This window comes from Phoca vitulina, unplaced genomic scaffold, assembly GCF_004348235.1.
Source record: "Phoca vitulina isolate PV1807 unplaced genomic scaffold, GSC_HSeal_1.0 scaffold73, whole genome shotgun sequence".
Lineage (NCBI taxonomy): Eukaryota > Metazoa > Chordata > Mammalia > Carnivora > Phocidae > Phoca > Phoca vitulina.
The window spans coordinates 1,654,725-1,676,004 of NW_022589776.1; the positions used below are offsets into that span (position 1 = coordinate 1,654,725).

General features: G+C 38.4%; 1 protein-coding gene across 1 annotated transcript in view; it reads right to left on the reverse strand.

The window, feature by feature from the left end:
* The window catches only part of SLC9C2 (solute carrier family 9 member C2 (putative)), a 106,560-nt gene extending 86,537 nt beyond the window's left edge, over positions 1-20,023 (reverse strand). The window contains exons 1-6 of the mRNA XM_032393392.1: positions 19,698-20,023; positions 17,955-18,055; positions 15,957-16,085; positions 10,640-10,805; positions 2,394-2,510; positions 930-1,091 (exon numbers count right to left, since the gene is read on the reverse strand). Of these exons, the coding sequence (XP_032249283.1) occupies positions 930-1,091; positions 2,394-2,510; positions 10,640-10,805; positions 15,957-16,085; positions 17,955-18,055; positions 19,698-19,833 (811 nt within the window). The 5' untranslated portion in view covers positions 19,834-20,023. The remainder of the gene's footprint in view (positions 1-929; positions 1,092-2,393; positions 2,511-10,639; positions 10,806-15,956; positions 16,086-17,954; positions 18,056-19,697) is intronic.
* Between the last annotated feature and the right edge of the window lie 1,257 nt (positions 20,024-21,280).

Below are 21,280 nucleotides of genomic sequence, written 5' to 3' on the forward strand. Positions count from 1 at the left end.
AAAGAAAGAAAGAAAGAAAGAAAGAAAGAAAGAAAGAAAGAAAGAAAAAAGATGGAGGAAATGACCCTTCAGGGAACTTTTTCTGTAATTTTATTGATTTGGGTCAGTAAGCAACTCCTGAGTGGCATTTTATCTATAGAGGAAGCAGCACTTCTAGATGACTGGAGAGGACAAGAGGAGCAATTAAGCTCTTGATATCTGAGGTCTTTCACAGATGGAAGTCGCTCTACTGTGTGGCGTGAAAGCAGAAGCAGGATATGACCATTTCTATGCAGTTACTATGGCTCTTGGGGACTGGCCACCTTACTAAGGCCAGTAAAAGACTTTAATTGCCCATCTCACTAGACTAAACCAGCAAATGATTATTGCAGGTCTGTCAGTGCTAGGCACTCTGACTCCTGCAATTATTCCACTCTTCCAGATCCAGGTACACCTGATTTCTCCCTCTCTTTTCCTGCCTCCTAGCCGCTGGTAATGGCTGCCATTCCTACAGGCTCCTCAGTCTGGTACCCACTGAGTGAAAGACAGCTGGGCTGGAAAGACCTCAGGAGCATCTTTCCCAGCAATCTCATTTTAGAGATGGGTTGCTAAGGTCAGAACAGGAATCAGCACAGAGCTGCCAGTGATTTCCAGGGGACGGCCAGTGACTAAATGTAAGGTCAAAAGGTGGGGCTCGAAAAGAATAAGAGAGGAATTACATGGAGAAGAAATGCAAAGGGAAGGGACATTGGACTTGGAATTAAGGGGATGTTAAGAGAGACCAGGAAAGAGCTAGAAGTGGCAGAAGGATAATATGACAAGACGCACAGAGGGGCCACCACAAGGAGGAAGCAGTTGGGAGGAGGCAACTGGATTCAAGATCAATGAAAACCAAAAATACATAAAATTCACTTCGAGGACAGCATTTTTTGTATCTGTTTCTGCCTTACCAATGTAGAAGGTCATGTACACCATTGAAATGCAAAGAATGACACTAGTAAGTGTATTGCTAAAGAGGTCAGTCAATATAAACTGAATGATTCTTGCACACGAATATCCACATATTATGCTTGCCAGGATGTCCAAGGAGAGGCCCAAGATTACATGTAACTCTAGAAAAAAGAAAATAAGAAAAAAAAAAAAGAAGTTGAACTATAATTTTCATTTCTTTCATTGATGGCATTTGGGTCTATGCACTTCGGTTTGCTTTTGAGATTTTGAATGGGACCTTGTTCTTCAGCAAGTGGGGGTTCCCCATGAAAGCCTGGCAAAACAGAGACTCTGGGGATATTATTTCCCTTACAGTCTACAGTTTGAGATTCACTTATCCAGGGACAGCAGACTCCAACGTCCTCAAAAGCCAGGCAGAGAGCATAAATGTGGAAAGTCTGTGACAAACGGGAGAGTGAATGTCTGACCAAAAGACATCCAAATTCGTATTTTTTACAAACTATGTTTGGGCCAAGCAAATCATGTCCAGGGTCGCCACCAACCTGCAGTCCATTTGTGACCCCTGCCCCCAGCCCAGGGGCATTTGGGAAATGGAGAAGAGAAATTTTCCATAGTCCCAATAACTGGGGGCAACACTGGCAGTAATGAGCAGGTGTCAGGCAATACCAAGGGCAGTCCTAAATAACAGACTGTCCCACCCCAAATGCCTCTAGCTCCCCACTGAGAAGCACTGCAATCCCCTTTTATCACGAACATTCTTTCTCCTTTCAGCACCTCTCTCCTCCTAAAACTATCACATAAACAGATCAGGAGGACACCTTTTCCCTTTTTATGCTGAGATTTCCCCGCCTCCTTTCTTTTCTACTAGAACCACTTCTGGAAACCTAGCAAAGCAACATGCTCCATACCCCCAGTGAACTTTAACCACACTAATCTATTATCACTCCCAGGACCTGACTCTCCAGTACTGCTGGAAACATTCTGCCTTCACCCGCAGGCTTAAATTCAGGATCAAGTCAATTCTTAATATCCACTCACTGAGATCCAGATTGATCTAGGAAGGAAGTTACTCTTGTGTGCCTGTGTGTGTATGGGTGTGAAGGAAAGAGATGAAACCATTTCTTTAACATTCTTTCCCCCTTCCTGTCCAAGAAAACACACAGATGGTAATTATTTTCTTGTTAACTGATATTCTACTTTAATTGGTCCAAAAGTATAGAGAAAGCAGTAAAGTTAAGACATCTTGAATGTATTTTATTTTTACTTTTTTAAAGATTTTTTTATTTATTTAAGTAATCTGTATACCCAACATGGGGCTCAAACTCACGACCCTGAGATCAAGAGTCACATGCCCCTCTGACTGAAACTGCCAGGCGCCCTTTAATATATTTTAATTTCAGTGTGAATTGAAATGCATCATATAATAATGATTTTAGAAAATAAGACAAAAAAGATGCTCCTACCTGTAAACATGGAACTCTGGAGAAAGTTGCTCCGAAAAATTCCAAAACAAATGGATGTGAAGCCACAAATGATCATTGATTCTCCTCTTATGATATCAGTATACATTTTGGAAATGCCTGGAAAAGGAAATAAAAAATATAATTTAATTTGATACATGAAAATGACGCTCTTGCACAGGAAACACGAAAATAGAAGAGAAGGAATATGTCAAACAAAAAAGAAAAAAGCCATGACTGGGGTGGGTCTGCGAGGCAACTCCAATCACCATTTTTTAATCTCTCCAATGACAAAGGAACAGGACAAGAACATTCTTTGAAGTGTTCATGGCCTCAAATCACACTTGAGTTTTGGAATGAGACAGAACACTTCTCAGGACACAATATTTAGCTTGAATAAATATGAATAGACTCCACAAAAATCACATTTTAGAAATAAGTACAGGGGCGCCTAGATGGCTCAGTTGGTTGAGCGTCCAATCTTGATTTCAGCTCAGGTCGTGATCTCAGGGTTGTGAGATCAAGCGCTGCATCAGGCTCCATGCTGGGTGTGGAGCTTACTTAAGATTCTCTCTCTCCCTCTCCCTCTGCCCTTTCTCCCCTCCCCTGGCACACGCACGTGCACGCACACACACTCTTTCTCTCTCAAAAAATAAAAGGAAGAAAGAAAGAAGTACAAAGGATGACCCAGCAATTCTACTTATAGACATATGCCGAAGAGAATTGAAAACCTATGTCCACACAAAAATTTGTCCATGAATGTTCATAGCGGTATTATTCATAATAATCAATTGAATTATTCAGCCACAGAAAAGAATGAAGTACTGACTGTTACATGTTACAACATGGATGAACTTTGAAAACATTATATAGAGTGGAAGAAGCCAAACACAGAAAACATATTGTATGGTTTGATTTGTATGAAATGTCCAGAATAGGCAAATCCATAGACAGAAAATAGACTCGTGGTTGCCAGGGATTTGGGGGAATGGGGGTGTAAGAAGTGACTGCTGGTAGGAGATTTCTTTGGGGGTAATTAAAAATGTTCTAAAATTTGGGGCGCCTGGGTGGCTCAGATGGTTAAGCGTCTGCCTTCGGCTCAGGTCATGATCTCAGGGTCCTGGAATCGAGTCCCACATCGGGCTCCCTGCTCCTTGGGAGCCTGCTTCTCCCTCTGCCTCTCTCTCTTGTCTCTAATGAATAAATAAATAAAATCTTTAAAAAAAAAAAAGTTCTAAAATTAGATGGTGATGATGGTTGTATAACTCTGCAAATATAGACCCCTGAAATCTACAGTTTAAATTTTTTTAAATTTTTTCTTTTTAAGTAGGTTCCACACTCAATAATGGGGCTTGAACTCATGACCCCGAGATCAAGAGTCACATGCTCTACTGACTGAGCTATCCAGGGGCCACTGTACAGTTTAAAAGGATGAATTTTATGGTATGTGGATTATATTTCAATAAAGCTGTTATTAAAAATTAAATACAAAATCTTATTGGCACTTAACATTCACAAACAGGTAAGTGTAATGGAAAATATAATCAAATTAATTGCTTTGTGATATACAACTTATGAATAGGGTGATAGTGACTGGTACTTGCTCAACCAGTATCCATCCTCTGTTCTTGGTAACAATACTGGTTTTATCCAGGGTGGCAACGTGTCCAGTTAAATGACCACTTTTCCTCATAGCCTGGGCTTCTAAGAGTGTCCACCGAGATAAAAATAAGTGGAAGTTACCAAGTGGGATTTTGGGAAAATTTCTTGGAGGGAGAGGTGACTTGGTTGAAAGGAGCATCTCTTTGTCCCTTGCCCTTCTTCCTCTTCTTACCTGAAATGTGGACGTGATGGCCAGAACTTTAGTAGCCAACTTGTGATCCTGAGAGTGGAAACCATACACAAAGAATGGAGGAGCAGATAAATAAACCCCACAGGGCTTTAAATGTCATCTTTTAAAGTGATTTTAAAATAAGAAAAAAGTCATATTTCCCCATATGTTTACCAATTACAGTGCTTCCCATTGCTTTGTGTAGATCCAAATTTCCATTTGATACCAGTTTCTCTCTGCCTGACTTCCTTTAACATTTTTTTTTTTTTATAGTGCAGGTCTGCTGGTGATAAGTTCTTTCAACTTCAATATGTTTAAGAAAGTTTTATTTAACCTTTGCTTTTGAAAGATAGTTTCACTGAGAATTCTAAGCTTTTCTTTTAGTACTTTAACAATGTCGCTCCACCATCTTTTGGCTTACATTGTTTCTGAAAAGAAGTCATTAGTTTTGTTCCTCTGTATATAATGTGTCTCTTTTTCCCCCTCTGGCTGCCTTTAAGATATTCCCTTTATCATTGCTTTTTAGGAACTTGATTTTTATGTGCCATGGTGCAGTTTTCCACTTCTTGGGCTCATGATATGTTGAGCTTCTTGAAATCTGTGGTTGTAAAATCTTCATCAAATTTAAAAATTTTTCATTCATTATTTCTTCAAATAATTTTTTCTTTCTTCCTCTCTGTCTCCTCTCATTTGGGGACTTGTATATTAAGCCACTTGAAGTTGTCCCACAGTGGCTCATTGATGTTCTGTTCACTTATCTTAGTCTTTCTCTCCATGTGCTTCATTTTGGATAGTTTCTATTGCTGCATCTTTAAGTTCCCTAATACTTTCTTTTGCAGTATCTAATCTACTTCCATCAGTAGAATTTTTGCCTTAGCTATTGTGTTTTTCATCTCTAGAAATTTGATTTAGGTCTTTTTTATATCTACCATATATGTCCAGTGATATGCTGATAAATCACTTCTACAAAATTAAAACAAAAACAAAACAACCTCATTTGTAGCATTTGCAAATTCCACACATAAACACTCCCACCATAGCCAATTTGAAGCTACTAATGGTTTAACAACTGGCTTGCAAAATTCCTGATTATTTAACAATGTGCTCTCATAAGCTGATAGGAGTAAGTTCTAACCCAGCCTTAATCTTTCCTCTAATTTTTTGAACATATAGAGTTACAATAACTGCTTTAATGTTTTTGTCTGATAATTCTACCATCTGCCTCATAACTCAATCTACTTATTATTTTTGTACATTTTATGGGTCATATTTTCCTGCTTCTTTGATATCACCAAGAAGATATGACTGGCAGTTGGCTCGTGACTTGGACCCGTGTGATTAGAGGCCCTTCAGCCACTCCCCTGTGCTTGGAATGTGAGTTTCACTTGCCTTTCCCGCTCCCAGAGGCTGCTCCAAGGACATAGCCTTGAGATAGTGATGTGGTGTTCAGAACACCTACACAGTGTACGTGACTGGACCCAGGTAATGCCTCTGCATAAACTTTCCAGATTTGGTGAGCAGGTGCAGGGATGCTTTCATCTTGCTGCTGCCCAAGATAAGCCTTGTATGTAAGTCTTTTGCTTATAAAAGCTGCCACCTACCAACCTGCAGTGACCTGCCTCTTGCTTTAGTTTCTCCCTGCCCTCCATGTATGGGGGTCAGTTTCAAATCACACCCAGGAAACTCCCAGGAGGGTTGCTAACCAATCTTCAGCTTACTACCTGTTGCTAGCTTTGACCGTGACAGAAGGCACAAAACTACTGGTTAAACAGGTGTAGAAACTATTAGCACATTTGATTTAGTTAGTCAAGAAATCCTTTCATCCTTTCCTCAAATTCAGTGAGTCAACCAGGAACAGGTAAAATACGAGGTCTGAAGTATGAAGCTTTTTTTTTTTTTTTAAAGATTTTGTTTATTTTAGAGAGAGAAAGAGCGAGAGAGAGCATGAGCAGGAAGAGGGAGAGGAAGAGGAAGAAGGCTCCCTGCTCAGCCCTGATGCAGGGCTGGATCCCAGGACCCTGGGATCATGACCTGAGCCGAAGGCAGATGCTTAACTGACAGAGCCACCCAGGTGCCCCAGTATGAAGCTTTGACTTTGACTTATAGTTGTGTTTAATGGCAAAATACCACAAGAATTACTTCCCTATTCTTTATTGGCTTAATGTAGAACTAACTTATATTCTCTAATTCATTGTAAAATTTGGAAAAAGAAAGAATAAAACAAAAACCACGTACAATTTCACGACTCAGATACAACCTTAATGTTGAGGTCTTTTTCTAAGCTTATAAACTTTTTCCTCAATTGAGATCATACTAAAACTTTGTATTTTATTCCTTTATAAGGACCCTATTCCAGATTTGTTTTAAAGTAAAAATTGTTTGAGCCCAGTGCATTCTTTTCAAACAGGTAATAAATAGACAATTTCCTTTTCACTTGCGTGTGAACACCCACCACTTTTTTCAGTGGGTCAGGCCATTGAGACCGCAGGGTTTACAGTGCACAAGGGCACCACATCAAAAGAAGCACTATTCACATTATAGGAACTGTAGTTTTGTATATTATGATAATTTTAGGCATGTGGCAAAAAAATATCTTTCCTTTAAAAATTAATGTATTATGACAGTTAGAAATAAACTGTTTTGAAGAAAGGACCATTTATCTAATTCACACATACAGCCAAAATGGTGACTCTGTGAATACCATAAATAAGAGTGATATCCCCGCTAAAAATGAGTCAAATTTATTAGGAAAAAATGTTATTGGATCCAGAATCCACATACCACCTTGAGCATTATTGACATAAAGAAAATATCAACTAAGAGCTAAATAGCTTCACTAGTTTTCTTTTAAAGAAATAGAAAACTTTCTATTATACTTCCTTTTTGAAAAAAATTTAATATAGAAACTGCAATAAATAATGTTTATAGCCACTTACAGTCAAGAGATTTCAGGAAAAGGAGCAGGAAAAAAATGAGGTGAATAAAACAACTGGCAAATACAAATGGCTAAATGAGAAAGGCAGATGAAGGAAAAATAGGAAAAAAAATTATACTTAAAAAAGAGAGAGAGAAATAAAAGAGGACAGGATCAGACTCTTTGAGAAATATGACAATTTAGGATATCACTACCAAAAGTGTCTTAAAACTTACATTTTCCCAAATGCAAGTATAAATGGGTCTAAAGGGGTGCCTGGGTGGCTCAGTTGTTAAGCATCTGCCTTCGGATCAGGTCATGGTCCCAGGGTCCTGGGATCAAGCCCCGGCGTCGGGTTCCCTGCTCCTCTGGAAGCCTGCTTCTCCCTCTCCCACCCCCCTGCTTATGTTCCCTCTCTCGCTGTATCTCTCTCTGTCAAATAAATAAATAAAATCTTAAATAAATAAATAAATGGGTGTAAAATTGGGAATCCCACTTGCAGGCAAGGTTGGAGGTTTCCCATTCCAATCATAAGGCAATATATTCCACTAAATATAAATACGTTAAAATTGGTTAGAAAAATATTTCTGAGTCAAAAACAGAAACCTTAGCATCTAATCATTTCATGTTTTTACTGCTGTTTAATAAAACATGACAACAGGGGGATATTTCAGAGTGAAATCATCTTTTACCAAATAAGAGGGGAAGTACTGCAAGACCCGAAACCCTCTTGGGAATAAGCTATTATTGAACATGTTTGCCCAACTATGTTCTGACCCATTTCTTTTAAATAAACTACACCCCCTTCCACTACCTGCTTAAGGTTAGCTAGTCCAAAAGGGAGGCAGTTCTTCTTCTTCTTCCCTCTCCCCCTTCCCTTCCCCCTCCCCGTCCCCTTCCTTCCCTTCTCCTTCTCCTTCTCCTTCTTCTTCTTTCTTCCTCCTCCTCCTCCTCCTCCTCCTCCTCCTCCTCTTCTTCTTCTTCTTCTTCTTCTTCTTCTTCTTTTGGTGTATATATTTTTAAAATTTTTGTGTGTGTTTTTTTTATCTTTTTTTAATTTAAATTTTACTTATTAACATGCAGTGCAATATTGGTTTCAGGAGTAGAATTCAGTGATTCATCACTTACCTACAACACTCAGTGCTCATCACAAGTACCCTCCTTAATACCCTTCACCCATCTAGCCCATTCCCCCCACCCAACTCCCTCCAGCACCCCTCAGTTTGTTCTATATTGTTAAGTGTCTCTTATGGTTTATTTCCCTCTATCCTCCCCCGCCATTCCCATGTATTCATGTTTTCTTTCTTAAATTCCACATATGAGTGAGATCATACTATATTTGTCTTTCTCTGACTGACTTATTTCACTTAGCATAATACACTCTAGCTCCATCACGTTGTTGCAAATGGCAAGATTTCATTCTTTTTGATGGCTGAGTAATATTCCATTGTGTATATATACTACATTTTCTTTATCCATTCATCAGTCAGTGGACATTTGGGCTCTCTCCATAGTTTGGCTACTGTTGATAGTGCTGCTATAAACATCAGGGTGTGTGTACCCTTTCAAACCAGCATTTTTATATCCTTTGGATAAATACCTAGTAGTACAATTGCTGCGTCTAGGGTATTTCTATTTTCAGCCTTTTGAGGAACCTCCATACTGTTTTCCAGAGTGGCTGTACCAGTTTGCATTACCACCAACAGTGTAAGAGGGTTACCCTTTCTCCACATCCTTGTCAACACCTGTTGTTTCTTGTGTTGTTAATTTTAGCCATTCTGACAGGTGTGAAGTGGTATCTCATTGTGGCTTTGATTTGTATTTCCCTGATGATGACTGATATGGAGCATCTTTTCATGTGCCTATTAGCCATCTGGATGTCTTCTTTGGAAAAATGTCTGTTCATGTCTTCTATTTCTTGAGTGGATTTTTTGTCTTTTGGGTGTTGAGTTCTTTATAGACTTTGGATACTAACCCTTACCAGATAGGTCATTTGCAAATATCTTCCCCCATTCCATAGGTTGCCTTTTAGTTTTGTTGATTGTTTCCTTCACTATGCAGAAACTTTTTATCTTGATGAAGTCCCAATGTTCATTTTTGCTTTTGTTTCCCTTGCCTCTGGTGATGTGTCTAGTTAGAAGTTGTTTCGGCCAAAGTCAAAGAGGTTCCTGCCTGTGTTCTCCTCTAGGATCTTGACGGTTTCCTGTCTCACATTTAGGTCTTTTCATCCATTTTGAAGTTATTTTTGTGTAGGGTATAAGAGAGTGGTCCAATTTCATTCTTTTGCATATAGCTGTCCAGTTTTCCCAACACCATTTGTTGAAGAGACTGTCTTTTATCCATTGTATATCCTTTCCTACTTTGTTGAGGATTAGTTCACCATATAGTTGTGGGTCCATTTCTGGGTTCTCTATTCTGTTCCATTGATCTATGTGTCTGTTTTTGTGCCAGTACCATACTGTCTTGATGACTACATCTTTGTAATAGAGCTTGAAATCTGGAATTGTAATGCCTCCAGTTTTGTATGTCTTTTTCAGGATGCTATTCTGGGTCTCTCGTGGTTCCATACAAATTTTAGACTGTTTGCTCTAACTCTGCAAAAAATGCTGGTGTTATTTTGATCGGATTGCATTAAATGTGTAGATTGCCTTGGGAAGTATAGACATTTTAACAATATTTCTTCTTCCAGTCCATGAGCATGGAATGTTTTTCCATTTCTTTATGTCCTCTTCAATTACTTTCATAAGTGTTCTATAGTTTTCAGAGTACAGATCTTTTACCTCTTTGGTTAGGTTTATTCCTAGGTATCTTATTGTTTTGGTACAATCGCAAATGGGATCAATGCCTTGATTTCTTTTTCTGTTGCTTCATTATTGGTGTATAAAAATACAACAGATTTCTGCACATTGATTTTATATCCTGCAACTTTGCTAAATTCATGTATTAGTTCTAGCAATTTTTTGGTGGAGTATTTTGGGTTTTCTACATAGAGTATTACGTCATCTGGAAAGAGTGAAGTTTTGATTTCTTCCTTGCCCATTCAGATGCCTTTTATTTCTTTTTGTTGTCGATTGCTAAGGCTAAGGCTTCCAGTACTATGTTAAATAGTAATAGGGAGTGCACATCAAAAGGGAGGCATTTCTAACAAGAGGTAGCAAGGCCTTGGAAAAGTTTCACTGGGGTAGGGCAGAGTTTCTACCTTGAGGCTTAGAATTCAGTGGAATGGAAAAAGAATGCTAATTTTTATCACCTTCTAGAAAGGTTACTTTTCTTCTTGAAAAAATTATTTGAGATTATAATTGGTGCTATTTATCCCAGGTCTTGAGTTGCCTTATTTGCATTGCATCTTTCAAGTCCATCAATGCCCCATCTCCAAGAAAAATAGCATAAATATCTACTCTGCTGGATGCACAAATCATGCAAAAAAGAAAACTCACCAAGATCAAAAGAAAATAATTTATCTCTATATATTCAAGGTAAGAGAGAGAAATAAATCTGACATACCAATAGTTTTCAGTGAATTCACAGAATGAACAGGATCTGTCATGCCAAGGGTCATGCTAAAGAGTAGGGAAGACTGCAAATCCCACAAATCTCTATTAAATTTCAGAACCACATATCCAATTATGATGAATGCCACAACAAAGCTAATTAATGCTGTTAACAAGACCTGTGAAACCAATTCATAACACAGTATTAATTTAACATTTAAGGATGGCATGATTGCATTTACTTATGGAAGAATCAGATCTTAGTTATATACTTTATACGATTACTCTGAAAAAATAATTTCAAAAGGTATTCTAGGTTACCTGCCTCAAAGAAACCATCCCTTCCAAACAAAAGAGATTCTATCTCATTGTTACAAGAACAATTCACTAATATTTCTTATTGCTAGTCCAGCTTAATAGGTCCCAACATCAAAATGTTCTTAAAATGGAATGCAAATTTTTCCTACTTCTTTTGGGGCCCCTGGGTGGCTCAGTCGTTAAGCGTCTGCCTTCGGCTCAGGTCATGATCCCAGGGTCCTGGGATCGAGCCCCACATCGGGCTCCCTGCTCGGCAGGAGGCCTGCTTCTCCCTCTCCCACTCCCCCTGCTTGTGTTCCCTCTCTCACTGTCTCTCTCTGTGAAATAAATAAATAAAATCTTTAAAAAAAAAATTTTCCTACTTCTTTGTGAAATATTGCCTGGTTTCTTCAGTGTTGATCTGCAGGGCGCAGGCAGAAAGAGAAGTAAAACAAAGGGCAAAGAGGACATGCTAGCTGATTTGGCCCTCTTATTAAGGGCTTTCTAGAAGCCTTATTCAACAGATGTCTGTATACATTTCATTAGCTACAGTCTCTTCTGAGGCTACACAGCTACCACTTGCTGGGAAATAGAATAATTCACACTGGGCCCACTACCATACCAAGCAAAATCTAGTAAGTTTATGTTAATGAGAAAGAAAGAGAGAATGCATATCAGATAGGCAATCAGCAGTGTCTGCCTCAAAAATAGAAATAGAATATAAGACTTTTAAACAAGAAGAAGGAATTAAAGGACAAAGACAACCGAAAAATCGACTTGATTGAGAAGGGAAGAAAGAATAAGAAGCAAAGGAAAAGCATGGTAAGGGCAAAGTATAAAATTATATTGAGAAACAAATCCAAATCTATTTCTTTGGATTTTTAATTTTTTAAATTTTTTAAAGATCTTATTTATTTATTTGACAGAGACAGCACAAGCTGGGGGAGCTGCAGAGAGAGAGGGAGAAGTAGGCTCTCCACCGAGCAGGGAACCCAGTGCAGGACTCAATCCCAGAACCCTGGGATCATGACCTGAGCCGAAGGCAGACGCTTAACCAACTTAAGACTGTAGACTGTGCCACCCAAGTGCCCCTATTTCTTTTGATTTTTTAAAACTTATTTTTAATTTATATACAGTGAAATTCATTCTTTTGATAGAGAGTTATATGAGTTTTGGCAGATGCATACAGTCATGTAACCATGACCACAATTAAGAAACAAAACAGATCACCTCAAAAAATGTCCTTGGGGTGCCTGGGTGGCACAGTCCATTAAAGTATCTCACTCTTGGTTTCGGCTTAGGTTGTGACCTCAGGGTCATGAGATGGAGCCTCGCATTGGGCTCCATGCTCAGTGTGGAGTTGGCTTAAGACCCTCTCTTCTGGGGTGCCTGGGTGGCTCAGTCGTTTAAACGGCTGCCTTCGGCTCAGGTCATGATCCCGGGGTCCTGGGATCGAGCCCCGCATAGGGGTCCCTGCTCGGCAGGGAGCCTGCTTCTCCCTCTCCTGCTCCCCTTGCTCGCTCTCTCTTTCTCTCTCTCTGTCAAATAAATAAATAATTTAAAAAATCTTAAAAGAAAAAAAAAGACCCTCTCTCCTTCTCCCTCTGCCCCTACCCTCCTTGTTTGTCTCCCTCTGTCTCAAAAAATAAACAAATAAATGTTGACCCTTTGTAGTTAATTCCTTTCCCTCTCCCCAGTCTCTGGCAACAAATGATCTTTTCTCCAAACCTACTGGTTTGCCTTTGCTAGAAGGAAGGTCTATGAATAGAATTATACATAGGTAGCCTTTTGAGTCTGGTTTCCTTCTCTTAGCATAAGGCACCTGAAATTCTTCTATGTTGTGGCCCTTAATGCTCCTTTTTCATTGCTGGGTAATATTCCATTATAAGGTGTGTCACAATTTGTTTATTCATTCATGAGCTGAAGAGCATTTGAGTTGTTTCTAGACTTTACAGATTATGAATGAGGCAGCTATAAAAATGATTCACACAGAGGTTTTAGTGTAAACAAGCTTTCATTTCACTTCAGTAAATACATAGGAGTGGAATTGCTGGGTCATATGGCAGGTGTATGTTTCACTTTATAAGAAACTCCTAAACTGTTTTCCAAAGTGGCTGTACCATTTTGCATTCTCACTGCATTCTCACCAGCACTCGGTATTATCAGGCTTGTTATTGTTGCTGCTATTGCCATTCCAATAGATATGTAGTGGTACATGTCACCATAGTTTCAATTTCTATTTCTCCAATGACTTATGGTGTTGAGCATATTTCTAAACACTATTTTCTTCCACATATCTTCCTTGGTGCCTCAAATCTGTTCAAATCCTTTGCCCTTCTGAGTCTATTTTTTTTTCTGAGTCTATTTTTAACCACAACAAATATTAAACTAGTTTTTAAAGCAGCAGAGATTCTCAACCTGGATAAAATAATAAAATCTACCTATATATTATCAAAAAGACATCTAAACATAAGGACCCAAAAATCTTGAAAGTGGAAAGATGGAAAACTTGTAGCAGGCAAATACTAAGCAAAACAAAGCTGGTATGCCTATAGTAATACCAGATGAAATTGACTGAAGGCAAAATGCATTATTTGAGATAAAAGGGTAACTAGATAATGAGAAAAAAATAACTAGGAAAATAACAATACTTGTAGGCACTTAAAAACAGAGTTTCTATCTACGTAAAGTAAAAACTGGCAGAATCACAAAGAAAAATTGATAAATCCATAGTTATAATGGAAGTTTTTTTTATTAAGTTGAAAAACAATACTGGCAAAGATACGGAAGACCAAACTTCATAATAAACAAAATAAGTTACTGAACAAATTTAGACCCCTGAACTCAAAAATTAGAAAATATATACTCTTATAAAGCAAACACAGAACATTCTGGAGAACTGAAGTACCAGGCCACAAAGCAAATCTCCACAAATCACAAGAGTTGATATACAAAACACATTCTCTGGTCACAATCTGATAAAAGAAATAATAATAATAAAACATATTTGGAAATTTTAAAATAACTTCTAAGTAATTAATAGGTTAAAAAGCAAATAATCCAATTAAAAATGGGCAAAGGACCTAATAGACATTTTTCCAAAGAAGACATGCAGATGACCAACAGACACATGAAAAGATGCTCAACATAACAAATCATCAGGGAAATGCAAATCAAAACCACAGTGAGATGTCACCTCACACCAGTCAGAATGGTAGTATCAAAAAGGCAAGAAATGACAAGTGTTGAAACGGATATAAAGAAGAAGGATCCTCATGTGCTGTTGGTAAGAATTTAAATTGTTGCAGTCATTGTGGAGAAAAATATGGAGTTTCCTCAAAAAACTAAAACTAGAAGTATCATAAGATCCAGTAATCTCACTTCTAGGTATTTATCCAAAGAAAACAAAACACTAATTCAAAAAGATATATGCATCCCTGTTTATTGCAGCATTATTTACAATAGCCAAGATATGAAAGCAACCTAAGTGTCCATCAATAGATGAATGGATAAAGATGTGGCATATATATATATATATATATATATATATATATATATATATAAAGCTTGTTTACACTAAAACCTCTGTGTGATATATGTATATATGTATATATATATATATATATATATATATATATAAAGGAATATTACTCAGCCATAAAAAATGAAGCTTTGCCATTTAAAACAACATGGATGAACCTAGAGGGTATTGTGCTAAGTGAAATAAGTCAGTAAGAAAAAGACAAATACCATATGATTCCATTTATGGTGGAATCTAAAAAATAAATAAATAAATAAACAAAAACCAGAAATAGACTCATAAATACAGAGAACAAACTGACGGTCGCCAGAGGGGAAAGGGGTGGGGGGATGGGCAAAATAGTAGAAGAGGTCTAAGAGGTACAAACTTTCAGTTATAAAATAAGTCACAGGGATAAAAGTACAACATAGGGAATATGGTCATTAATATTGTAATAACTTTGTATGATGACAAATGGTGACTACACTCATCATGGTGAGCATTTCATATGTATATGATTATCAATCACTAGGATATACACCTGAAATTAATATAATATTGTATGTCAACTGTACTTCAATAATAAATAAATAAAAAAAACAAAATTCTTCCACACATGGGGAAAAAATAATCAATGGGTCAAAGGAAAAAGTATAGTAAAAATTTTACGTAGGTTTGGGATGTAATGAAAACACTAAAAATCATGGGGTGCCTGGATGGCTCAGTTGGTTAAGCATAGACTCTTGATTTCGGCTCAGGTCATGATCTCAGGGTTGAGAGATCGAGCCCCTTGCAGCTCTGCACTGGGTGTGGAGCCTGCTTAAGATTCTCTCTCTGCCCCTCCCCTGCACCATGTGTGTAGGCAGGCAGGCACGCATGCACTTCCACTCTCTCTCTAAAAAAATACAAACAAAAACAAAAAACACTAAAAATCAAAACATGGGTGAAGCTAAAAGAGTAGTTACAGAAAAATTTAAAACCTTAAATGTACAAAATACAAAAAATAAGAAAGCTAAAAATCAACCAACTAATATCTAAGTCAAGATGTTAGAAAAAATACAGAATAAAACTAAAGAAAATAAAATGTTCTTTGAAAGGGAAAATAAAATCATCTGGCAAGCATGACTAAGAAAAAAAGAGAGAAGCCACAAATAAAACAATCCTAGTAGTGAAAATGGGCAAACCTTCAGAGACAGTTGAGATGAAGTCAGATGTGGGATTAGAATCCAGGTTCTGCCATTTATCAGCCTTGTTTGTGACCGCTGAGCTGCAATTTGTTTATATATAAAATGAAGATATTTACTCAGTGCCTACTCACAGTGGTCACTCAGCAAATATTTATTCCTTCTCTCTCCCCCTCAACTCCCTTTTAATAGTGGTTCCACAGAATAAGGAGGATAGAACAACTAAACTGTGAGATTTATGAATGATTAATCTTCTTTATAGACATACATATTGTCTGCTAACATAAATAAGCAAGAGTGATCATAATTTTTTTAAAAATTGTTCTTACCTGCCAGAACACATTCTTGAGGATACAAAAGTCCACATCCAAAGCAGCCATAAATATAATTATAGGTGAAAAATAACAATAAAGTGAAAAACTTGGTGTTCTCAGAAGAGGATAGACAATTTGGTACACCTAAACTAACAAGGACAAAAAAGAAATTAGTTGGCTGCCATTCTGAGGTATTAGAAATTAGTATTAGGTAACTTGAGGTATTAGAAATTGGTGTTATATCAATCAATGTAAGTTTTAGTATATTCCAATCTGCAACTAATGAGCAATTATCTATGAGGCCAGTCCTCAGGGTTTTGTAGATTTCTTGATCTGACTGTCCAGATGAGTTATATGTACAGTCCTCTATTCACCAGAGAATTTTGTGAGCTTGGGCTACACAAACATTGTTTGTGGTAAGACTGTAATCAGTGTTTTCACAAGTGATACCCCTGCCACTGGTAATCTCGGACAGGAGTTCAGGTGTTCACAGATAAGTGTTTTTTTTATTTGACTGTTAGATATTTATTCTAATTTGCATTAAGACACAAAAAGAGAAACTTGCACAGGTACTTGTGATTTCACAAACATTTGCTTAGGATTTTTCATTTCAGTCCTTCAGTGACTTGGGACACCTGGGTGGCTGTCAGTTGAGCGTCTGACTCTTGGTTTTGGCTCAGGTCGGGATCTCATGGGTTGTGGAATTGAGCCCCAGTTTGGGCTCCCTGCTCAGCCGGAAGTCTGCTTGAGATTCTCTCCCTTCTGCCCCTCCCACCTCCTGCACTTCCCCGGCGCTCGCTCGCTCTCTCTCAAATAAGTAAATAAATCTTTAAAGAAAATAATAAAGTCCTTCAATGAATCAAGTAGAGAAAAATAACACAGCTAATAGCACATATTGTGTATATAAGACATAAATCATGAAGGTTGTACACTAAAGTTTTTGGCTCAACTAATATTTTATTCTTCGTTACTTAACCTCCCTGTGCCTCAGTTTCCTCACCTGTAAAATGGGATAGAATACCTCCTTCCACTGGGTTTCTGTGAAGGTGAGTGAATTAACTCAAGAATTAATAAGTTGAGCATAGCATAGCATATAGAGAAGTTGAATCACTATGTTGTACACCTGAAACTAATGTAACATGGTGTGTCAACTATACTCAAATAAAACACATTTTTAAAATTAAACAGCTCCATATTTCACTGGAGAAAAAGAATTAATAATAAGCTAATAAACTAATAAACACAAAACACTTTAAAGCGAGCCTGGCACATAGTAAACACTCAAACGATGTTAGTAGTAACTCGGGTGTTTCGGAAGAGTAACAAGAGGCTTTTAAAATCCCAGATAGATACAAGCATCGTCTCCATTTTTAAAAAATAAAAAGAATGAGTGGAGACAAATCATTATTGATCACACTGTTATGCATTTGAAATCAAGAGTTAATAAATTAATAAAATTTTTCTTGTATCTATATTATATATTATATGACACATTTTGCATTGAATCTAGCAGTTAGGAAAGAGTAACCATGTTTCATTATGACAATAACAGCTGCCTTTGTTGCAGACAATAGCACGGATGAAGCCCGTATATGGACAGGGGAAAGAAACAAGAGCGAGGCTCCCAAGGCAGACGATGAGGAACCCAAGAATGCAATCCAATTTTCCTTACTTCCATACTAGTGTTTTATCTTAAGCGCCTCTAATTTATATCTCTTTTATTGTATGGTTTTTCATTTTCAAAATTTATAATACCAGAGGAATTTTTTTCAGTAGCTGTTCACATTTTTTTTTAATTTTTATTTTTTTATTTAAGCTGGGCGTGGAGCCCAACACGGGGCCTGAACTCACAACCCCGAGATCAAGAGTCAGACGCTTAACCAACCGAGCCACCCAGGCACCCCAGCTGTTCACATTTTTTTTTAATTCCATACATTCAGGGGTAGGGGTGAGAGTGGACCTTGATTTTGGGTCTTTGTCCTTTAATTTACTAATTTATTATACGTACATTACCTCCACAGAATTGTGAGCCAGTTGTCCTATCACAAATCCTACCACAGAAAGAATTATCAAGACAGTGACTTCAGAATTCTTTAAACAGGTCCTCAAAAATCCTGAAGAAATGCATGTGTTATTTAGACATAATGTATAGTTTCGAAACATTTACTATCCCCTTTCTCTATTTAATTTGAAACTTCCTGAGTGTCACATCATTATGAATAAACAATTGACAGCTATTACAAATGCTGTCTCTTCAGACACACATAATGAAGCCTCTCTCACAGGTGAATCTGGAAAATACTGAAGTTCCAACAATTTCCCATTTGCCCACTGATGGGCACATGAGGATCACTGTACAAGTGTCCTCCCTATGGATCTGAAGATGAGGAATTATGAAAAGCCAAACTTCGTATCTACATAGCACACCTTTTATTAGTAATAACTACAGCAACATATATTCTATAGTTTTCCTAAAAGCCAGAAATACTTTCAGCTGAGCTCTAACTATAGGGAAAACTGTCCTCACCAGACAAGTCACAGAAGACATGGGTTACTCTCTGCCTACATGCATTTTCTTGCCTTACCACTCTTCTCTGTCCAACATTATTCAGTTCATCCCCTCCAGAAGCAACAGATGGACTATAATCCAATTACTTTATGCCTAGGGCAAGATTCACTGTCATTCCAGATTCTGCATTTCCTGTCTTCCAGCTAAATCAGTAGATATTTGTTGAATACTTCTTTTGTGTGGGCCTAAAGTCACGTTTCTCGAACTATTTCTGCAATGCCCTTTACTGCTGGAGTACTTATCTCCACGTAATCATCAAGGATCTAGAGCTGGTGAAATTCATGGTCACCAGCACCTCCTAGTACCACAGGGGACCAGGGCCATTAGTGTGTGTTTTAAAGGCTCACCCCAGAGAAGGTGATTTTACTTACTCTGGTAAGTAAAATTGAAGAAGTTTTTATGAGTGTTTGCTTCATTGTTTCTTTATAGTCTTCCCAATTCCAGAAAGGATTTTAAAGCAGCTGACCTTTTTTCCCCAAGGAAAAAAGTTTTAAAGAGGACTAGAAACTTTTCCCTAATCGCTAGCGTTGAACTGGGGAATAAAGTACCTGTGTTTCTTAATCTGGTGTCTCATCTGCATGAATATCATTCACCATACCTACTGAATTCTTAATGATCATTGAAGAGGCCCTTACTTGTGAAGTCTCTCCTAAGTTCCCACTAGGGATGGAGTGCGTGGCATGTTCCCTGAAGTAAACTCACACCAAAGCCATTATAAAATGGGCAAAATTGATGACAGCAACTGTGCAAATTGTGAAACAAATGTCTGGGTCCTATTTGTCCCCATCACCCTCCCCTCATCCCAGATACATGTTGGTTAGGTTAAGCCTGGCAGGCCGGCGGCATGAGGCTTTCCTGCTCATTACCAGAGATGCTGGACCACAACTTGACAGTTCAACTAACCCCACTACATTGTAATTACTGTTTACCCATCTCCCCAGCAAGAGGACTCCTTGAGGTCAAGGACTGTCTAATTCCCCTTCTGCCTACCCCTCTTCTGTGCTCAGCACATGCCACTGAAGGAAGGAACATAGTGTAGACACTACTGATAATTAAATGAAGCTACATTGCTGGCATTCACTCCATGAAGTCTCACTGGACTTCTTTTGATGATGTTGCCATCGCTTTCTGCACTGAGAAAGGTTCAGAGGGCAGAGGAAAGATGAAATTCAGAAACAACCGCCTACCTCCCAAAACAATAGTGGAACACACAAGCATTATGAAATGTCCACTTTCGACGGTGTAGCCAGCTGAACTTCCACAGAGTAAGTCAGGTCTGTTACCTTCTCCTTGCATCCAGAAGGAAGAGTTCATGTTTGACATGGCTTTCTCAGTCGTAACTTGACGAATTCGTATGTGAGTTATTATTTTCACCACCACAGACTAACCTGTTCTAATACGCAGAAAGAAGAAAATGAGACTTGCCAGGTCACAGTGCATCCACGTTCTTTCTACGTAAGATTGTACCACACTCAGATCTAAGCACATCTCGTCTTGCCACAGGGCACACATGGATACCTTCTGTTCTACCTCTTGCTCCAAGAGCATTTTATAGGAACACCAACAGCGGGGCTAGTGTTTCTTCCTCACACTTCTACATATATATGGGAGAGCGACTGCACTGATTTCTGCACTTAATCATTGTATGATCTAGTAGTGTGTTTGCCTTTCTCATTGGACAGTGAGTTTCTCAAGGGTCGGGGCTGGATATTATTTTTCCTTAAGGCTGTGCACACGGTATGTGGCCCATAATAGGCTCTCCATAATATTTGATCAACTGAACTTTTTGAGGGGGACCTCTTCCTCTATGGGTACAAATCATTCTGGAATTCCCCTTTACTACTTCAATCCCATGTTCCCTTTTCCCTCTCTTGGGCCCCTCCAAATCCAAAATCCAAATGAGGTCAAAGTTGAGTCACACCAGATAAGGTCGGGATGGAGAGGGGGGTGAATAACCTAAAAACAAAGGAAAATACTAAAATTGAGATTTTATCATATGGTGCCTTTAAGTGAATTAGAAAAAGTCCCCCTTCCTGATGACAGGGCACATGGCTTGGCACATAAATAATGGGTTTGATTTCAGTCCCAGTACCTACCCTCAGCTGGTGCCCTTGTGCAGAACACAGCCCGCACAAATCTATGTGGTGGTCCTGAGAAGGACTCATTCTGTTTTATTTTTCCTTGCAGTTAACCTTAACCTAAGAATTCCTAGAGGTTCCTGAAGTATCCCCAATAATATTTAGAGTTAACCTTTGGTTCTTCATTTTGCATTTGTTTGGTGTACAAGATAATGATTCTGGTGTGAAGCAGAAATGGGCCAGAAATGAGATTCAAGATGCTACATCTTCAAATCACTTCACCTGTCCCTCAAATAGCCCTTCAGGTCCTTGGCATCCTCACATCCTGCTATCCCCACCTGTCACTACAGCATCACTCTCAAATCAGGTTCTCCAAACTACCAAGACCAGAGATACCATCTTCCAAGGCTAAGCTGGTTCAGAGTTGAAATCAAGATGAAGGCTCTTGAAAATCACAACAATGCTCAGCTCTGTGGCTGTTTGCCAGGGACGGTACTGCCAACTGATATCACACCCAAAGTCATTTCCATGCCTAATTCCCATTGGTTGCTTGCCAACTTACTTTCATTCTGATTGGCTATATACAACATCCCCACCCCCAACCCAGAAGCAGCTAAGTGATCCAGTTCCAGGGAAGCTTGCATTTCTTAATGCTCAAGCTGTGTCTATACCAACAACTGTTTTAACTGATT